Genomic DNA, 19,699 nt, shown 5'->3' on the forward strand with positions numbered 1-19,699 from the left:
ATGAATTCATTGTGATGTTCACCAACTTCCAACTGAAAGTTAGCTTTTCTCCCCATTGTGAAAATGGCCCCCAGCCCCAGGGGAGCCAGAGGGATGGTCCTGGTGGAGCCCTGAAGGGGCTCCCAGAGGGGCCAGAAAAGTGGTCCTGCAGCATGGCTGCGGGTCAGAACTGGGACGACAGTACCGAGAGCTCAGCCTGAATGTCCTTTTCTTGCCAGGGTCACTTCTGGCCCACATAGTATGCTCCTTCCAGCCTGTTATTCTGCCAGCCCACAAAGCCCCGAGGAGAGAAAGACATCATCCCATTATCTTCATATTTCGCTATCATCTTTGAAGCTGGCAAAAGAAGCTCTGTATGAAAATGTCCCTTCCCGCCGTGCTTAATGCTAATGTCTTCCACATAATAAAGCTAATGGAATATGTTACATGCTGGAAATAGCTCCAGTGACCTTTCTTCTTTGTGGAAGATGCTCTTACTTCTTTTCATCTCACTCCTTCCCCTCCTAATTTGCTTTCCCCGCCCCCTATCCCCCCCCCCGACCCCGCCTTTGCATGTCAGCTTTCAGGAGCCTCTTCCAGAAACAACAGCAAAGAGAGTCAGCAAATGACATGGAGGAAACACTCCTTTCCTCCAGTTACTTACGGCCTCTGCAAAGTCCCAGATTCTTCCAGGAGGAGGAACAGACCTTGGGGTGTAGTTGGGGGTGCAGGTCACACCTGAGCCCTGGGGCCCTTGTTTGAAACCCCTGTAACTTAGAACTGCCAGAGGGTCTAGAGGGAGGCTGTGGTCTTGGGTTTATCACTTTTTCCAGCTTTATTGAGGTATAACTGACAAAACTACATATTTAAGGTGTATAATATATCACTTACACTGCAAAAGTGAAAAAGTATGTGTTTAGAGCAGGCATCTGACTTGTTGGAACCCCCAGCTTCCTGGTGGCTGGGAAGGACCTGGACTGGTCGGCCCCCTCTGAGCCGGCACCCCGGGCCCCCCAGGTTCCACGGTCCCTTGTCAGGGTTCAGGCTGTCTGCTTGGTGCAGCTGTCCTTAAGTGAACGGAAGGTGACAGGTCCCTGCATGCACGCCATTCATCGGTGTCCTTTCCTCCTCGGCTTCTAGGAGGTCATGAGAGGAGAAAGACAGAGGTCAGCCGGATTGTACCTGACCGAAAGGTGGGACCCAGCAAAAGAAATTGTCTGGAAGGGGTGGGCAACAGGGAAGAGCAAAATTCAGACTAGTCTGCTATTTCTGATTCCCCAGCCAGAAAGGCACTTTCCTCCAAAAGATGTTGCTTGTTTCTTACAATGGAGAAGAGGATGGCAAGACTATTGAAAAAGACTACTTCCAAAAGGGGCAGACACACCAACGAAAGGAAAAACAGAGGGACTTCTCTGGTGGTCCAGTGGTTAAGACTCTGCCTTCCAGTACAGGGGTTGCAGGTCTGATCCCTGGTTGGGGAGCTAAGATCCCACATGTCTTGGGGCCGAAAAACCAAAACAAAAACCAGAAGCAATATTGAAACAAATTCAATAAAGACTTAAAAAGAAATAAAGTGGAAAAAAAAATTTATTTTTAAAAAAAGGAGGAACCGAGAGAAAGTCTGTGGGCCCAAGACAGCTCTCCCCTCCCTGCTCCATCTGCCTTTCCTGTGCTCGTGTCCACCGACAGTCTCCTAGGAACTGGCCTTTACGTGGCATAAATGGGGCCATACATGCGCACACACACACATGCAATTAAGGACCTTACCCATACATTGTGCTTGCAAGCTTTGTAAAGTCAGAGAGATATCACATTGTCACTATGTGATAGTCTAACCCCTGTTGTCGTTGTATTGTTGTTTAGCCGTGTTCAGCTCTTATGCAACCCCATGGACTGTAACCCGTGTCTCCTGCATTGGCAGGGAGATTCTCTACCACCAACCCACCAGGGAAGCCCCAGTCTAGCCCTTACTGGCTAACTTTTCTTATTTCATGAGCTTATCAGACTACAAACCTCCAGAGATAAAAGGACCATCTCCAGGGTAGTGACCAGAACACGCCTGACGCCGAATCCCTGCAGTGTGACCCAGCTGCACTTTCTTGTCTAAACTCACAGAGGGTGCAGTTTCCAGCGCTGGGGCAGAGGAGAAATGACCCTGAGCCTTCTTCAGGGATTCAGACCCTGCAGGGGACACAGAACACTGGCAAGTTCTGCCCATGAGGAAGCTGAGGCCCCCATGTCTAAGTGGACTCATTGGACATGCACCAAGAAATACGAGGTACAAACCTAGGCCTCTCCAGAGAAATGCCCTGAGACTTCTACAGAAGGGGAGAGTCCTGCTGCCTCAGGCAGGCTGGTATGGTTTCCTCAAACGCTCACAGCCTCCATGCCTCCTGCCTGGTTCTGCGGTGAAAGTGTTTGACACACCATACCTACCTCTGGTTTTCTGAGAAGCCTCTGCCTTTTATTTTGGGTGCCGATCCAGTCATTTCTGCAAAGCCAACCACCCTGCGCCTTGTGGCATAAGACGACTTTTACACCGTGCTTATGGCTGGGATCCAGGACGCACTGTGGGGAAGGCCTGTCTCTGCTCATCGTGTCTGGGGTCACTCAAGGCCGGGACCTCTGTGGCTTCATCACACCCACGTCTGGGCACTGATGTTAGCTGTTGGCTGGGACTTCACATCTGTCCACAGGAGCACCCAGTACACGGCCTTTCCATATATTCCTCCATGTGGACTGATTTGACCTCCCTCACGGCGTGGCAGCTGGGCGCCCAGAGCGAGTGTCCCACAATACCAGGACAGAGCACACCTTGGTAAGACCCAGCCTCCGAAGCCATGCCGCATTACCGCCACCAGACGCTGCCGGCCGAGGCCTTGGTAATGGTCCACCCAGACTCATGGGAGGGAATATAAGAGTCAAAGCTCCAGAAGACTGTGAGGAAGGGAAAACATTGCGGCTACCATCCTGGGGAAAGTACAGCCTGTCATAGCTGCATTGACGGGGATGAAGGAAAATTAGATATATAACATTGATACTCTTAGGAAAGAAACAGCTTTCTTTCCTGAATACTATATTCAGAAAGAATACATCAAATTAGCAAACCCTCTGAAACCTAAAATGCCTTCTAGTTTATGAGGTCATGGCATTCTTATAGTAAAAAGTAAAGGGTATTTTTACTCCAAAGCAATTAAACTTATCAAATGCAACTTGGCATGCGTGACACTGATGATAAACACATTGCCTAGTGAAGACAGAAGGGCTGAGAATCTTGTGAATTTTCAATTAGCAAGCAGCACTATGGTGGTAAGGCTAAGTGACAGTATTAAATATGCTAAGTGATTTCTTCTGGCTGTGCTGGGTCTTCACTGCTGCTTGCAGCGAGCAGGGGCTACTCTCGAGTTGTGGGTCATGGGCTTCTCGGGGTGGTGGCTTCTCTTGTGTGAAGCACGGTCTCTAGAAGGTGCAGGCTCAGTAGTTGTGATACAAGGGCTTAATTGCTCGGTGGCACATGAAATCTTCCCAGCCCAGGTGTTGAACTCACGTCCCCTGCATTGCCAGGTGGATTTTTAACCACTGGACCACCAGGGAAGTCCCTACATGATTTTTAAAATAAGTTAACATATTTCTTCAGATATCTACAGCCTTCCAGTATGTGTGTGTAGGGAAAGAAATAGAAACTGTCTCAACAAAAGACACTCATCTTAAAGCGTTTATTTATCTTCAACATGCATCTCATTTGTGATTCTAAAAGCAGAGTACTGGGAAAGCTTGTCACATTTACTTTTGCACTTAAGTAAAGAATTTATTGCATCATAAGTGCTTGTGCTTCAAAGGTTTGAGCTTGGCTGGGCATACCGGTAACACTGATTTGGTTCCCTTGTGCTGTTAAGTGGCCGTTTACAAGATGTATCCTCTCAGATTTACTCAAACACTGCATTTCTAAGTCAGCATCCTGCTTATTCATATTTTGAAATAACTCTTTTGTGATTTGGCTTCATTTCCCTTTGTTGGTGAGTCTGCTGGAATCTCATTGCTTCCTTTGTAGTCATAGCTGATGCCAGGTGGTCTCTGGCAGGCTTTTGATGTGGGAAGCGATCCTACTCTAGAGGAGGGACAGAAAGATCATGGAATTCATCCCACTTTGTGGAGTACACCCCTGACCAACTGCATGCTCCAGTTACAAGACTTAGTGGGTCAGAGGGCTTTCCCTCCCCCACACCTTTCCATTTTGTGGATATAAGCTTCCAGTATGATAACCATGGATGTGAGCAGGGGACATGAGACACATACTCTGTTTGAGGATCAGGACATAGGGAAGTCCCAAAGCCAAGAGGAAAGACAAAAATAAGGACATTAGGGTTTCCCTGGTTGTCCAGTAGCTAAGACACTGAGCTGCCAATGCAGGGGGCCTGGGTTTCATCCCTGTTAGGGAAACTAGATCTCCCATGCCACAACTAAGACCCGATACGGTCAAACAAGTTAATCAGAAAATAAATAAAAAATTTTAATATGGACATTAGAAGACTGTGAAGTTTTTGGTACAAGAAACTTTTGAGCTACAACAAACATCAAACACGCTCCACATCTGGCCAGATTAACATAACCACTCACACAAAAGACCTGTTAGTTTTAATATCTGCTTCCCTATAAAGATGTCTTTCAAAAAAATATCACAAGGCATACTGGGTGTCCAGAAAAGTCTGAAGAGACAAAGCAATCATTAGAATCAAACTTGATTATGGCTCAGATGTTGAAATTATCAGAGCATTTGCAATAACTATATCCAATATGTTAAAGGGTTTAAAAGAAAAGGTAGACAACATGCATGAATATCTGGGTAATGTCAGCAGAGAGATAAAAACTAAAAGAAGTGCTAGAAGTAAAAACCAATAACAGAAATGAAGATATTTTGTTGGTAGACTTGACGCAGTTGAGAAAAGAATCAGTGAATTTGAAGATGGGCCAAAAGAAATTACCCAAGCTGAAACATGAAGTGAAAAAAGAACACAACATCCAAGAACTGTGGGCTGTGAGACCACAGGAGATGGTGTAACATGTGTAATTGGAATACCAAAAGAAGAGGAAATAATACCAAGAGTTTTCCAATGTTAGTGACAGATAGCAAATCACCGTTCCAAGAAGCAGAGAGAGAGCATCAAGCAGAATTAAACAAACAAAAAACAACAACAAAACCTACATGTATTATATTTAAAGTGTAAGAAATTGAAAACAATGGGAAATTTTTGAAGATGCCCAAAAAGGAGAATAAAACACCTTACCTACCAAGAAACAAGGATTAAAAATTGTGGCCAAAGGTCTTCCCTAATGGTTAAGACTCCACAGTCCCAGTGCAGGGGGCCCAAGTTCAATCCTTGCTCAGGGAACTAGATCCCATAGCCCGCAACTAAGAGTTCTCATGCTGCAACTAAAAATCCCGCATGCTGCAATGAAAATTGAAGATCCTGCCTGCCACAGCTAAGACCTGGCACAGCCATATAAATAAATAAGTATAAATTGAAAAAAATAAAATCTCTCCTTTAAAAAAAATAAATTGTGGCTGACTTCTCTTCAGAATTCACATAACTAAGAATATGAACTCAATCTTGCAAGTGTTCAGAGAGTAAAACAAATAAACAAAAACCTGCCAACCTGGGTGTATATCCAGGGAGAATAGCCTTCAGAAGTCAAGGATAAATAAAATTGATTTTGAATAAACAACAGGGGGAATTCACCGCCAGCAGACCTGAGGTCTAGAAAAATATTCAAGTTGTTCAGGCATCAGGAAAACAATATGGGTCAGAAAACCAGATCTACATTGATTTAAAAAAGAACAGCAGAAAGTGAATAAATAAAAGTGAGATATAATTTTTCTTTCTCTTTTTCTTAATTTATCTAGAAGATTGCTGCCTGTTTAAAGCAAGAATGGGGGGAGGGGGGGAAATGCAGTAATAGTGACCATGCTCTGGCAATTAGGAAACATGTAAAAGTTGAAAAGTGACAAAGGTTTTGAAGGAGTGACTGGAATGATTTTGGGAATATTCCATCATAAGGTACTGGCACTATACTTGAGACAACATGGTGCTGTTTTTCAAATAGTAAGCTTAGCAGCTGAGATATAAATTTTAAAAGGATGTATAAATGATAAGGCAATAAAGGAGGTAAAATGGAATCACAAAATGCTCAGTTAAAACCAGACAGGAATGAAAAAAGAAGTAAAGCAATGCAAGAATATACAAAGATGGTAAATATTAATTCAATTATATCACGTGCATGTGTGTGTGTGTGTGTATGCTACATCACTTCAGTCATATCCAACTCTTTACAACGCTATGGACTGTAGCCCACCAGGCTCTTCTGTCCATGGGATTCTCCAGGCAAGAATACTGGACTGGCAGCCATGCCCTCCTCCAGGGGATCTTCCCAACCCAGGGACCAAACCCGCGTCACCTGCGGCTCTTGCATTGAGGCAGATTCTTTACCGCTGAGCCACTGGGGAAGTCCTCAATTATATTAATATCATTTATATGTTAAATGATTTGTCTGGTCTAAACACACCAGTTAAAACACAGAGATTGTCAGACTGGTTTTTAAAAAATGAGATCCAATGATATGCTGTCTACTTGTAAACTATATGCGGTCTACATTTAAAAAACTTGTATATAAAGCCCAGACAGATTGAAAGTAAATATTAAAAGCAATGATATGGGAAAAGGTATATACAATGCTAAAACAAATCAAGATAAATCTGGAGTATCTTATGTTAATGCTATACAAATTTGACCTTAGAACAAGGCAGATTATCAAGGATAAACAGGTTATGTTGCATAATGATAAAGAGATTGATTCTCCAAGAAGAAATAACTGTTGTAAACTAAAGTGAATGCACTAACCACAGAGTTGAGATATGAGGCAAAACTACAGAACTGAGAGAAGAAACAGACACAATTATAGTTGGAGACTTCAGTCCCCTCTGTCAGTACTTGCTAGATCAAGTAGACAGAAAATCAGTTAAGATATAGACAGCCTGAACAGTTCTGTCAGTCAGCCAACACCACCAAATCCATATGCTTCTGAAGAGCATATGGGGTGTTCACCAAGTTAAGCTGTGTTCTGGACCAAGAAACAGTCCTTAAAAATTGTTAAATATATGTTAACACATACATGTGGAGTCTAGAAAAATAATACAGATGATCTTATTTGCAAAGCAGAAGTAGAGACACAGATGTAGAGAACAAATGTGTGGGTTCCAAGGGGGAAAGGAGGGGAGGAGTGGGAGGAATTGGGAGATTGGAATTGACACATATACTCTACTATGCATAAAACATAAAACTAATGAGAACCTCCTGTATAGCACAGGGAACTCTTCTCAGTGCTCTGTGGTGACCTAAATGGGGAGGAAATCCAGAAAAGAGAGGTTATATGTATACATATAGTTGATTCACTTTTCTGTACAGTAGAAACTAACATAAAATTGTAAAGCAACTATACTCTGATAAAAATTTATTTCTTAAAAAACCTTAAAGAAAAAAATATAAAGTTCATTCTAGACCACACAGGAATTAAAATAGAAGTCAATAACAGAAAGATAGCTGGGATTTTCTGAATACTTGGCACTTTAAAAATACGCTTCTCAATAACTCGTGGGTCAAAGATATCGCATGAAAAATTTAAAGATATTCTGAACTAAGTGAAAATAAAACATTAAAATTTGTGGGATGTAGTTAAAACAGTACATAGAGGGAAATTTGTAGCATTAAATGCATATATTAAAAAAAGAGAAAGATCTAAAATCTGTAACCTAAGGGGCCACCTTAAGAAGTTACAGAAACAAGAGTAAATTAAAACAAACAGAATGAAGGAAATAGCTACAATTAGAGGAGAAATCAATTAACACTGAAAATGGGAAAAAAGAGAAAATCAACAAAATCAAAAGCCAGTTCTTTGAAAGAAATCAAAAAGGGAAAAAAATCAATGCAATTTGAAAAGGTCAGTAAAATTCATAAACTGCTAGCCAGGCTAACCAATAGAGAAAGAACAAAATTACCTGTACCAGGAAAGAAAGGGTCATCACTACTGATGCCCTGGACTTTAAGAGAAGAAAAAGAGATTTCAACAGATTGAAGAGTTCTGTGCCCATGAATTCAATAACCCAGATGAAATGGACCAATTCCTTGAAAGCAAGGACACTTGACTCCCCTTGAATTGCCATCTCTCTGTGCAAACAGTGGTTCTCTCCTTGGCTGTATATTGGAATCACCTGGAACCTTGACTAGCTCTCAGTGTCTAGGCCCCATCTTAGGCATTTTTATGTAATTGGGATGGGGTCTACATGCGGCCAGGACACTCAGGTGTCTCCATATCCTGAAGTCCTTTGAGGAAGATGGTGTTTCCCTGCTCTTACAAAGTCTTTCTCTTGGTCGGTCTTCCAACAGCTAAAAAGTGTGACATCTCCCCGATCCCAGTGCCTGGAGCTGACACTGGTTTTCATTTTCACCCTTAGAAATGGGAAAACTTTCAATTCTCAACAGCAAGATACTTTGCTACCAAAGTGGAAGGGACCTTTGTGAGCTTGTGTTTGATATCCAGGTGAAGGAATCTTAAGGAATGGGCCCTCAGGACTCCAGATCTTCCCCAGGAGCGGGACCCGCAGTCGACAGTGTACATGCTTGCGGAGGATAAAGTGCTCACATCACTGGGCACGGAGTTCCTCCAGGCTGAGAGCAGAGGTGGAAAAAAAAAAAAAAACGGAAAAACAGCACTCTCCGCTGTGGTGTATCTTTAGATCTTTTATTCATGTCCTGGGTGTACAATGTGGATATTAAGCCATTTTCGATCATTTGTACTTAACTCACTCGGGTGAGAGGGGAGAGGTCCCCACTGGGAACCAGGGAACTGAGGGAAGGCGGTGGATGTGGGCGAATCATGGACACAGCTTCCCTGTTCCAGCTCCCGAGCCATCCTTAGCTGCTCAGCCCCCTTCTGATGGAAAAATCCCTTGGGGAAAAAGGAGAGGAATTCGCCCCAGCTGCCAGGGCTTGTGGGAAGCTTTTGGGGGTGGCCAGGGCTCTTCTGAAGCAAACGCAGGCTGTGAACCTAGAGTCCAGGTGGGTTGGAGCATCTTCCTTGTGGAGCCCCACATGGCCCTTCTTCCCGGCCCGTGTGTTGATAGGGGCCATGAGTGGGGGTCAACCCCCTTGTTCTGAGGCTTCAGGACTAGTTTGGAGCACCACCTACTCCTAGAACCACTCCTAGCGCCACTTGCTTCTAGACCCCCCGAGCTGTGGCATCTCCTGACCAGAACACAGGTGGTTCTGAAGCAATCAACTGCAGTGATTTTACTACTAGACACACTGGATTCAAGGGAAAAGCCATAAAGAGCAACAAAGAATAAGACTCCACAGAGAGAGAGGACAGCAAGATGGAGCAGTGAGCAAGGTCTGGAAGAGTAACGACTGAGGCTCCTGATGAGTGGGGAGAAGGTTTACTGGGGAACGTCACAGTCACCCCCATGTCATCCACGGGGTGAGGCTGAGAATTAAAGGCTGGCCTGGGAGCCTCTGTCTGTGAAGTCAAGGAAGGCTGGAAACCCAGGAAGAGATGTAGTGTGCAATGGACTCAGGCTTTCTGTCATGTCCGACTCTGCAACCCCGTGGACTGTGTAGCCTTCCAGACTCCTCTGTCCATGGGATTCTCCAGGCAAGAATACTGGAATGGGTTGCCATTTCCTCCTCCAGGGGATCTTCCCAACCCAGGGATTGAACTCAAGTCTCCTGCTTTGGCAGGTAGATTCCTTACCACTAAGCCACGTGGGAAGCCCTTGAGATGTAGTGTGGGTAGCTTCAGACTGACATTTGGAGTTACCAGAGAAGAGCAGCAGGACATTGCCCTTTCCTTCGGATGTTTGGAGGAAAGAAGGCAGCAAACAGAAGTGCCTCCAGGAGGAAGCAGGTCTCCTGCAGCTGAGTGAGGATGAGGGTGTGGGAGAGATGCCCGGGCTTCCAGAGACAGGGGCTCTCGACCATCTCCCTCCTTCTGAAATGAATCCATGAGAAGCCATGGCATTTTGGAAGTCCCTGGAGTGTACACCAGGGCTCTTGTGAAGTTTTTTATTTTCTTCTTGGTTGGTAAAGTGGCTATCGGCATCCACAGCTCAGAACAATCTTTCCCATCGTTTCCAGTGGTTCTTCGTATTTCTGCTCTGGTCCTTGTCCCCCCAGGAAATCAGGAGCGAGGGATGGGCTGAGGTTAATGTGAACATGGCGTGCTCGGGGGCCTGCAGCAAGCTCCTTGCCATTGTAAATATTCACTGAGGAGGCAGGCCTGAAAATGGCCCGCCTGGCGAGTTCACCTCCAAACAGACCCAGCACACCTTTCCTTCAGTCTGGACAGATGTCACAGCCCTGCATACAAACATGGGGCCTTGGCCTTCCACTCTGTGTAGCTCCACCAGTGGCTGCCGGCCCCGGGCTCTGCCACCTAACTTGCAGCCCCCACCCCACTGCCACCCTAGTGTTCCTTTGTCTGCAACCCCAAAATACCCTGGCCAGGAGTCAGGCAATTTTATTCATTATAAGGGGAAAAGTGATATTATTTTTTTCTTTGTCATTGAACAGATGTCCTAAGAACCTAAAAAGAGCCGGTGGATTATGGTAAAGGCAGAAATCAATGTTTGGGTCATTAGTGAGACTTTGAACAGGATGGGCTCCTCTGCTATTGAGTTTGAGGATGACAAAGCTGGACTGACTGGGGCAAGGCTGGCCCGAGCCCCTGGCAGCATGCACTGGAGTGCAGTTGAGGCCAGGTTTGCCCACTTATGGTCAGTATCTGGCAGTGTCCTCGGCACCAGCAAGCTTGGGGCCCCTGAGGGCACAGGCATAGATGTCAGGGCTGGCCCTTCCAGAGCGAGTATTTCCAGATACCTTGCTGACTCACTTCTAGTTCATCATCCTAGATGGAGCCCCAAAGCTCAGAAGGACATGCTCACTTTACCAAGCACCACGGTGGGTCTCAAGGTGCTTTTCCCTGGACCAGCAGTGAGGCCATCCCCAGTGCCCTCTGAGAGATGCTGGCCATGCCCTGCAGCAGGGATGGGGCACTGGCCTGCCAAGGGGTCTAGGCCCAGCACCTGCTACACACAGCATAACTGCCACATACGCAGCGAACACACCCGTGGGTACAGAGCAGCCCCAGAACACAGTACATATGTGTGTGTCACATGTTTCTGTTCATCTCTCACTTGCGTCCAACTCTTTGCGACCCCGTGGACTGCAGCCCTCCAGGCTCCTCTGTCCATGGGATTCTCCAGGCAAGAATCCTGGGGTAGATTGCCATTTCCTTCCCAACCCAGGGATCGAACCCAGGTCCCCTGCATTGCAGGCAGATTCTTTACCATCTGAGCCACCAGGGAAGCCCAGTTAAATATAAGGCAACATAAAATCCCTTCTACCCAGAGCAGGATTTTCCTGGGGTCCCCCACATTCCCTTCCTTTCACTCTAACAATCTCTCCCCTGAGACAAGCAACGATGCTGGCGAGATGGGGAAGGTGAGCCTGCCAGTTCAAAGAGGTCTGTCCTCGGGATCCCATCTGGCCCTTGGATCCTCTTCGTGAACCTTCCCACTGACCTGGAAAACTCGAGCATGATATGGGCTCAGGCCTCGGGGTGAGTCTTCTCCAATGCTTACCTCCTAGATGTGGTACCAAACAAGTCACTAAGTTTCAAATCAAGGGAACGAGAAGCAGGTGTTCCAGAAACAAAACAAACCAACAAAAATCAGAGCACATGTCCCCCCAGCAGGCACTGTCCAGAGATCCAGCAACCAGCAGGGCAGGTCTCACCAGGTGAGCACCTCCAGGACAGGCCAAAAGGAACAGGTTGTGACAGAGAGACTGGGATGCAGTGGGACAAGCCAGCCATTTCACAGGAGGGGAAGGGGCTGCGAGCCCTGCTCCAGGCAGACGGGGAAGGCTGCGGACTGGGCAGAGAGGTGGCCACAGGTCCCTATGAAAAGACTTGGCCAAAGGGCTGGATGTGGAACCAGACTCCCAGTGTGGCCACTCACCGAGAAGAGGGGGCTTTGGGGGACTTGGCTTTCTGAGTGAAAAGACAGAACCTGCCCTCACTTCCCCTCCTGTGAGCGGGGGATAGAAGACATTGCCAGAGTTCATCAAAGGGCTGAGAAACAGACCCTCCTGACCGGCCTTGGGAAGACGGGCTGTAAAAGGGAACAGCAATCCCAGCAGGGTTGCAGAACTGCCCCGCCACCCGTGGCTGAGGACTCAGGAGTCTGCTGGTAGCCCTCACCTCCGGCTGTGGATGCAAAAGTGGATTGTTTAAAGGAAGGACAATCACTGCTAAACGTGCAACTATTTAAAGCAGCACTATGGTGGCAGGTAAAAACAGAAGTGTGTGTTTTTCTAATTCACCACTGGATGAATATCTGCAAAAGTGATGGCTGCTGAAAACAAACAAACCGACAGACTAGCCAAGGGAGCTGGAGGGCCAAGGGGCAGCTGTCAAGATAAATGGTGGATTAAGTGTGAATCCAGCACTCCGGGCTCTGATGTTTTTGTTCTGAAGAATTTTTCTTGTCCCCAAGGGGTATTTAAAGAGAAAGGTCTGATTTTCCCCTCTTGGGTTTTAAAGATCTTTAATCTCCTCTGACCGACCTGCCTACCTCTGGGAGGTGATGCTCCCAGGGTCTGGCACTGGACTGAATTTCCCACAAGCTTTTGCCAAAGGAGGGGCTTTCTATGGCATCTGAGGGCCCCTGTCAGCAAGGTCATTTTGTAGGGAACACGACAAAAAGCAACGGCCCCTATGCCGTCTTGTGTGGACGCCTGAGTGGCTTTGTCTCCATCCTCCATCCTTCAGCTGAGCTTTTACCTTTCCTGTGTGTTTGAACATCTCCATAATTCATTGTTGTATTAAAGGTATATTCATGGAAACCAATATTAACAGCAGTCATTCTCTGTGGTGTCAGGAAGGAGGAAGTAAGGCCAGGCAAGTAAATTGCCTGTGTGGCTCTTACCGCAGAGCAGTAAGTCAGGGTATCCTGTGCTGACATCATCACGTACCCACTAGATAGGTGTTATAACTCTGCTTTAGGGAAGAAAGTAGAACCAGACACGCAGAGAAATAGTAACTAGTTCAAGGGCTGAGCAAGGTCCCACCAGGGCTGGATTTGAGCAGGTATGTTCGTCCCAAGTTCCCTCTGTCTCCCCCAGGCTCTCAGGGATGGAGCCCAGGCAACGTGCACCAGTCGGGCCTCTCACCTGCCCCATCCATACCCTGCCTTTTAAATAAATGGCTTATCTTAGGCCAGTTTAGCTCGGCAGGAAATGGACAGAGGTGGTGCAGAACTGACGGCTTCCTCATCAGCATCTCACGTGGGGTTCCTCTGTCCCAGGTGATGACCGGTGTTACCACAGCGTCGTACTCTAAGCACCCTGTCCAGATCGCCTTAGCAGCTGCCTGGGGCCCTCTATCTGCCCCAAGGTCCCATCCAGGATCCACCCAGCACTGGGTGGTCAGACCTCCTTGGGTTCCTCTGGGCTGTGACCGTGTCTTAGGTGTCCCTTGTTTCTGATGACTGACAGCTGCCAGGAGCCCTGGTTGGGTACAGAATGGGATGCTGTTGGATGCTCTCCTCCTGCTCAGACTGGGGTTACGGGTTTGGGGAGGAGGAGCACAGAGGCGAAGGTCAGGGCTGTAACCCCATCAACATGATCTGTCGCTGAAGATGCTGACCTTGGTCGCCTGGCCGGGCTTGTGACTGTCGGATTTCTCCACCCCAGAGTCACTCTTCCTCCCTCTCTGTTTCATCCTCAGCCCTAGGATGTCACTATGCTGTCCACTGTCCACAGGTGGGGCTTGTGCTTCTCTTCCCTGAGGGTGGAGGAACTACCTAGATAATTTGGAATTCGTCTGTAAGGGAGATTTGTCTCTTCTCTCCAGGGAACTGATCCATCCGATCATTTATTTATCAGTATGGATCAAACATCCATACCAAACATCAGTATGGATGTTTATTTTACACTTTGACTTATAATCCAATACTACATTATTGGGTTGGCCAAAAAGTTCATTTGGATTTTCCATGCTGTCTTACAGAAAAACCCAAGCAAACTTTTCAGCCAACCCAAAGTTTTGTCATTTGACCATTGGGAGCACTTCCTATGTCCCCCTGACATGCCCCTCTCCTTTTGATCTTGGAGTATTTTCCCTTTCCTGTACTCTAAAATGCCACCCTAGGCTCGTCTTGTATATTTCCTGCCCAAGTTGTAAAGGCAGCTGCTTCCCCACGGAGGTCTAGTCCTTCCTCTTGGAAAAATGGTTTTAGAAACCGCAGTCTAGGCACTGGGTGTGCTTGTTGCTACTAGGGTGTCATTGGTTCTGGATTTTCTTGGTAACAGAGCCAGGAAATAGGAAATACACATGTGTATACTCACATGTTATTAGTTCTATATGTAGAAATACATGTGTCTACCCCTGGAGAAGGAAATGGCAACCCACTCCATTATTCTTGCCTGGGAAATCCCATGGACAGAGGAGCCTGGCAGGCTGCAGTCTGTGGGGTCACAAAAGAGCTGGACACAACTTATTGACTAAACAATGACAACATCTTTGTATATAGAAGTAGTCTGTTTATAAAATTATTTTTGTTTGTATCCATCTGTGCCTATATTAAGCTAAGCATGAGTTCATAATGATTCGTCCCCAGGGGTAACCAAGGCAGGCTTCTGTGCAGCAGGGCCCTGTGACCAGCATGGGGAGAGGCCTGCAGCGGGGGAGAGGAGCATGGGGAAGGGGGTGCCTCTCAGGAGCCATGAGGTCTGGGACTCCTCTAAGCTCAGCTGAAGGATGGAGGATGGAGACAAGGCCACTCAGGCGTCCACACAAGATGGCACAGGGGCCGTTGCCCCTGCTGATGTTTTTGTCGTGCTCCCTACAAAACAACCTTGCTGACAGGGGCCCACAAACGCCGCCATAGGAAGCCCCTCCTTTGGCAAAAGCTTGTGGGAAATTCAGTCTAGTGCCAGACCTTGGGAGCATCATCTCCCGGGGGTAGGGGGTCAGGGGAGGTATCTCCCAGCAGGGATGGAGCTCTGGGCTTTGCCACATGTCACTGAGACCTGGAGCCCAGCATCAGCCCCTGAGAGGTTCCATCTGGGAGCAAGGCCAGTGGACCCCGGCCAGGACGCCCACTCCACTCCCTGGTCCTAAGGCCTGGGTTCCATCTGTGACCCAAGCCAAGGCCAGGTTGGGGGGTGGCCTTGCGGGGGCCGGGGGGGAGGGGCTGTGTTCCCATCAGGTTTCATTCATGCATGGGGGATACATTTGTTTCATAGCTGATATGTCTGCCATTGAGACCTAACTAACAACGTTTGTTTTTCTTAATAAGTTAAAATAGAAAAGTTGCTTTACATGGATATGTGGAGAAAGTAACATGGAAACAGACATCACCCTATGTAAAATAGATAGCCCATAGGAATCTGCTATATGACTCAGGGAATTCAAACCCGAGCTCTGTGGCAATCTAGGAGGGTGGGATGGGGAGGGAGGTGGGAGGGTCAAGAGGGGGGGACATATGTCTACCTATGGCTGATTCGGGTTGATGAATAGCAGAATACCAACACAATAGTGTAAAGCAATTATCCTTCAATTGAAAATAAATAAAATTTTAAAAATAAATAAATAAAAGGGGGAGAGAGGGGTCATAGCAATGCACGTGGAACTGAACACACCTAAGAAATGCATGTGTGGGGCTGAGTGAGACGTGACCGCAGAGGGTCTCCCTCCCCGAAGGAGCCTGTTAAACCGCCACACGGTCACCTCCTCCTCCCACACAGCTCCTAGTGCCCGTCGGCGCACAGCGAGCAGGAGACAATAATAAATAAGGGAAATCAGCTTTGCGATAATGCAAAGAAATGTAATTCAGCCCGACAAATATTGGTGCTAGAGGAAAAATGAGCCATAAAGCACCCAGCGTGCTCTAGATTTCCAGAGAGATGGCTGCGGAGGCAGAGAGTGCGTCCCTCACGCTCCTTGGAGATGGGAGTCTGGCACCAGCTTTGTGTCCTGCCCAGTCCATCCCAGCTGTACCTGGACCCGGCCCCTCAACCCGAGCAGAGAGCCACGTGGATGTGGACTCATCCAACCTTAGCGGTTCCTGCCCCTTAAATAAGATACCGTAGAAATAACATTAATAATAAAAATACAAAATACCCTTAAGAAAAACAAAGCAATGGGAACTTTTGGTGGTCCAGTGCTTAGGACTCCATGCTTTCATTGCTAGGGCCCAGGTTTGATCCCTGGTCGGGGAGCTAAGATCCCCCAACCCATGTGGTCGAAAAAAGAAAAAAGAAAGAAAATCAAAACAGGGATATATTGCAGAGAAAGTCATGTTTTTCCTGAACCTCAAACAACAGTAGGTATTTTGCAGCCAAAGGAAATGAGGACTTTGGCAAAAGCTTGTGGGAAAGTCAGTCCAATGCCAGACCCTGGGAGCATCATCTCCCAGGGGTTGGGGGTCAGGGGAGGTACCCCAGCAGGGATGGAGCTCTGGGCTTTGCCACGTGTCACTGAGACCTGGAGCCCAGCATCAGCCCCTGAGAGGTTCCATCTGGGAGCAAGGCCAGTGGACCCCGGCCAGGACGCCCACTCCACGCCCCAGTCCTAAGGACCCCATCATCTGTGGATTTCACGGGCCTTCCCCCCTCACAGGGTCACCCCAGCCTCCTTTATCTTGCCGCTGTTTCATTATCTCTGCCTGACACTGAGCCACCAAAGTAAATGCACAGGTAAATGCAGAGGCAGATGTGTATGTGAAACTTTCTGATTGCAGGGACACCACCCCCCCACCACCACCAGTTCCCCAGCACTGATGCCTGAACCAACCCTCCGGGGTTTCCACCTCCTTTGGGTTCATCCTGCCCTCTTCCTTTGGGCTTCCTCTCCTCCCTGCTCCCTGTGGGACCCTCTGCTCATTTCTTCTGGGTGTCTGCTACCCAACATGGTGGCCTCCAACATTTGGTTATTTACATTTAAATTAATTTAAATCAGATGATATTAAAAACTCACAGTCGCACTCACCACAACCCCACTGCTCTGTAGCCGCAGGTGGCTCGTGGCCACCAGGCTGGGCAGAGCAGACTTAAGCGCCTCCATTACAACAGAGCTGCCCTGCCTTAGCAGGCAGATTTTCTTTCCACTGAGCCACCTGGGAAACCCACTGCCTCAGGTACCATTGCTGTCTATTCTTCTGCTGTGGTTGAATGTTGGGATGACTTCCAGGTCAGGGCTACGATGTCGGTATGGCTATCCCTGGGGGACCTCCACCCTCATCTGCCATCACTCAGGGGGCCGGCCCTCCATGATGTCACAGTTGAACCATATACGGTCCCCACAACCCAGTGCCCCACTGGTCACGGGGACAAGGAGGACGGGGCTGGCGGTGGGGAGGTGGGCACCACCACAAAGCACCAAATCCAACACAACACCCAAAGCCTCCACGATCCCCTCCAACTCATGACCCCACGGAATGTGAATCTAGTGAAACCAACATGTCGTTGTGCAACTGGGTGACCAGAAATAGAGGCGTTGGTCTCAACCAGAGTCATTTCCCTGGTGGGTGAATTTACCACCCCCTCCATGGCGGGAAGGGAGCGTGGAGCACCCAGATCCCCAGCCACTGGCTGAAGAGTCTCAGTGTCCTCAGCAGACTGGATGATCTTAGATGGCAGGCTCCTCTCCAGGTGTAAGAACTACATTTTCCTTCCCTGTGGGCCCCTATGCTGTAAGGACTAGAGGAGGTGAGTATGAACACACTGTAGAACTATCATTCGAGTGTCTACCAGGCAGAAGAAGGCACCAAGTTATAATGTCCCCACCCTCCATCCTGGTGCCTGAGACCCAGGACTCCAGGGGCTGGGGATCCCTGGAGCTTTGCTCTCTTTCTTTTAAGCTTTGCCTGCCTTGCAGGGCAGGGGCGGGGAGGGGGGGGGCGGGGGGGGGGGGAACAGTGGTGAGTGACAGCCCTTCTGCCTCCCCTCCCATAGGCTGGGAGCGTGCATGGCCTCCCATCGGCCAGTACCCTCTCTGTTCCCCTCGCTCATCTTGGCTCCCTTTCTCCTCTCCCTCCTCCCTCTGCAGACGAACAAAGCCGTGGCCAAGGGGGACTTCCACCAGGCCAGCACCAGCTCCCGGCGGGCCCTCTTCCTGGCTGTGCTCTCCATCACCATAGGGACCGGCATCTACGTGGGTGTGGCCGTGGCCCTCATCGCCTACCTCTCCAAGAGCAACCACCTATGAGCTTCCCCGGGCACACGAGGAGCCTGGGCCAGTCGTGTGCGGATGCAGAGGAGCAGGGCTGGCCAGGGTAGACACACAGGTGGAGATACACCTGTGTGAGGCTGTCACAGTGTAAGTCATCGCCAATGACGCCACGAAACCCTGGGATTTATGGATTTCCTTTGTTTTCACCCTTTCATATCATTTTCACAGCACTGTGTAGAGCTTGGGACAGATGGGGCACTGCTGACCCATTCCCAGTGGATGCTCCGAAGATCCTGACCCTCAAGGCCATCTCCTTGCGGAGATGGTGGATTAATGGCCAGTGCCCAGGATGCCAGAGCATTAGCAACAGACAAACAGGAACACGTGTTCATTTATTTATTTATTTATTTTGGAATATGGTGCAACAGGAAGAGGGCAGGGGACACATGCTATCCTGCCGGTGGCCCTGCCTGACAGCACCGCGCCCTCCGTCCATGCATCGTCCCTGCAGGAAGGAAATAGGCCAGGCAAGGGGAGAGATAGAGCAGCTGCTGGAAGGACCCCCAGCTGTCACAGGTCTTCAGACGAGTCCAGCCCTGAGAAAGCAAAACCAGAATCGCCCCCAGGCCCAGAACGTCGCTCCCTCCATGCTGTCCCTGGCCGAGGAATGTCAGGCCTCCTCTGGAACACGCCCACCTCCGCAGCCACCACGCAGCAATATGCAGTCCTGGGGTCCTCGTTGATCTGGGGCCAGGGGCAGGCCGGCCCCTCCCCGGACTATTCCCCGGAGGACCCAGGTTTGCTCCAGGAACTCCAGGCCCAGGAGCCGCGGACACCCCGGGGTATGCTTCTCCCCACCTGCTGACACCTTGGTGACGACAGTGACACTAGTGATCTTACTGAGGACACGACTAAATGAATAGCTATTTTCTTGTCATTTTTTTAAGTGCAACTATTGCTTCCTGCTGCTTCAGTTATCAGATGAATGCTGAGAAATAAGTAATCACAGACATTTTAATACCATTTCATGGCTGTTTCACGAGTGTTCATTATTTAACAAAAATTATCTTCTAGATTTTTTGTTTTTTCTTTTAGCTTAGACTTTCTGATTAATATCAATCCTGGGGTTTCACTGAAGCTTTTTTCCTTGTTGTTTAAGTGGCTGCAGAGCCACAAGGAGCAGTAGCGGGGCGTCCTGGGGTTGGCGGGGGGTCACAGCATCCCCAGGCACTGACATTCCCACGTGAACATGTCCGTAAATATTTTATCCTGATACCTCAGCGCATGCGGAGGACTTCGCTCCAGAGCAGTGGTTCCGCCCATGGCACTTAGGATGGCCCTGCTGCCTGGGTCCCAGCCCCAGAAATCTTAAATGATTGATCAGGGATGCAGCCTGGTGATTTCAGGGTGCAGTGGAAATTAAGAACCACAGTCCTGG

The 19,699-nt window shown here is 48.3% G+C and overlaps 1 protein-coding gene across 5 annotated transcripts in view; it reads left to right on the plus strand.

Moving 5' to 3' along the window:
* The window catches only part of SYNDIG1 (synapse differentiation inducing 1), a 104,395-nt gene extending 85,106 nt beyond the window's left edge, over positions 1-19,289 (plus strand). For all 5 annotated transcript variants that reach the window (XM_043480334.1, XM_043480339.1, XM_043480335.1 and 2 more), the window contains exon 4: positions 18,139-19,289. In XM_043480334.1, the coding sequence (XP_043336269.1) occupies positions 18,139-18,297 (159 nt within the window). In that variant the 3' untranslated portion in view covers positions 18,298-19,289. The remainder of the gene's footprint in view (positions 1-18,138) is intronic.
* The last annotated feature ends 410 nt before the right edge of the window (positions 19,290-19,699 follow it).

The sequence above is a fragment of the Cervus canadensis genome, chromosome 10 (assembly GCF_019320065.1).
Source record: "Cervus canadensis isolate Bull #8, Minnesota chromosome 10, ASM1932006v1, whole genome shotgun sequence".
Taxonomy (NCBI): Eukaryota; Metazoa; Chordata; class Mammalia; order Artiodactyla; family Cervidae; genus Cervus; species Cervus canadensis.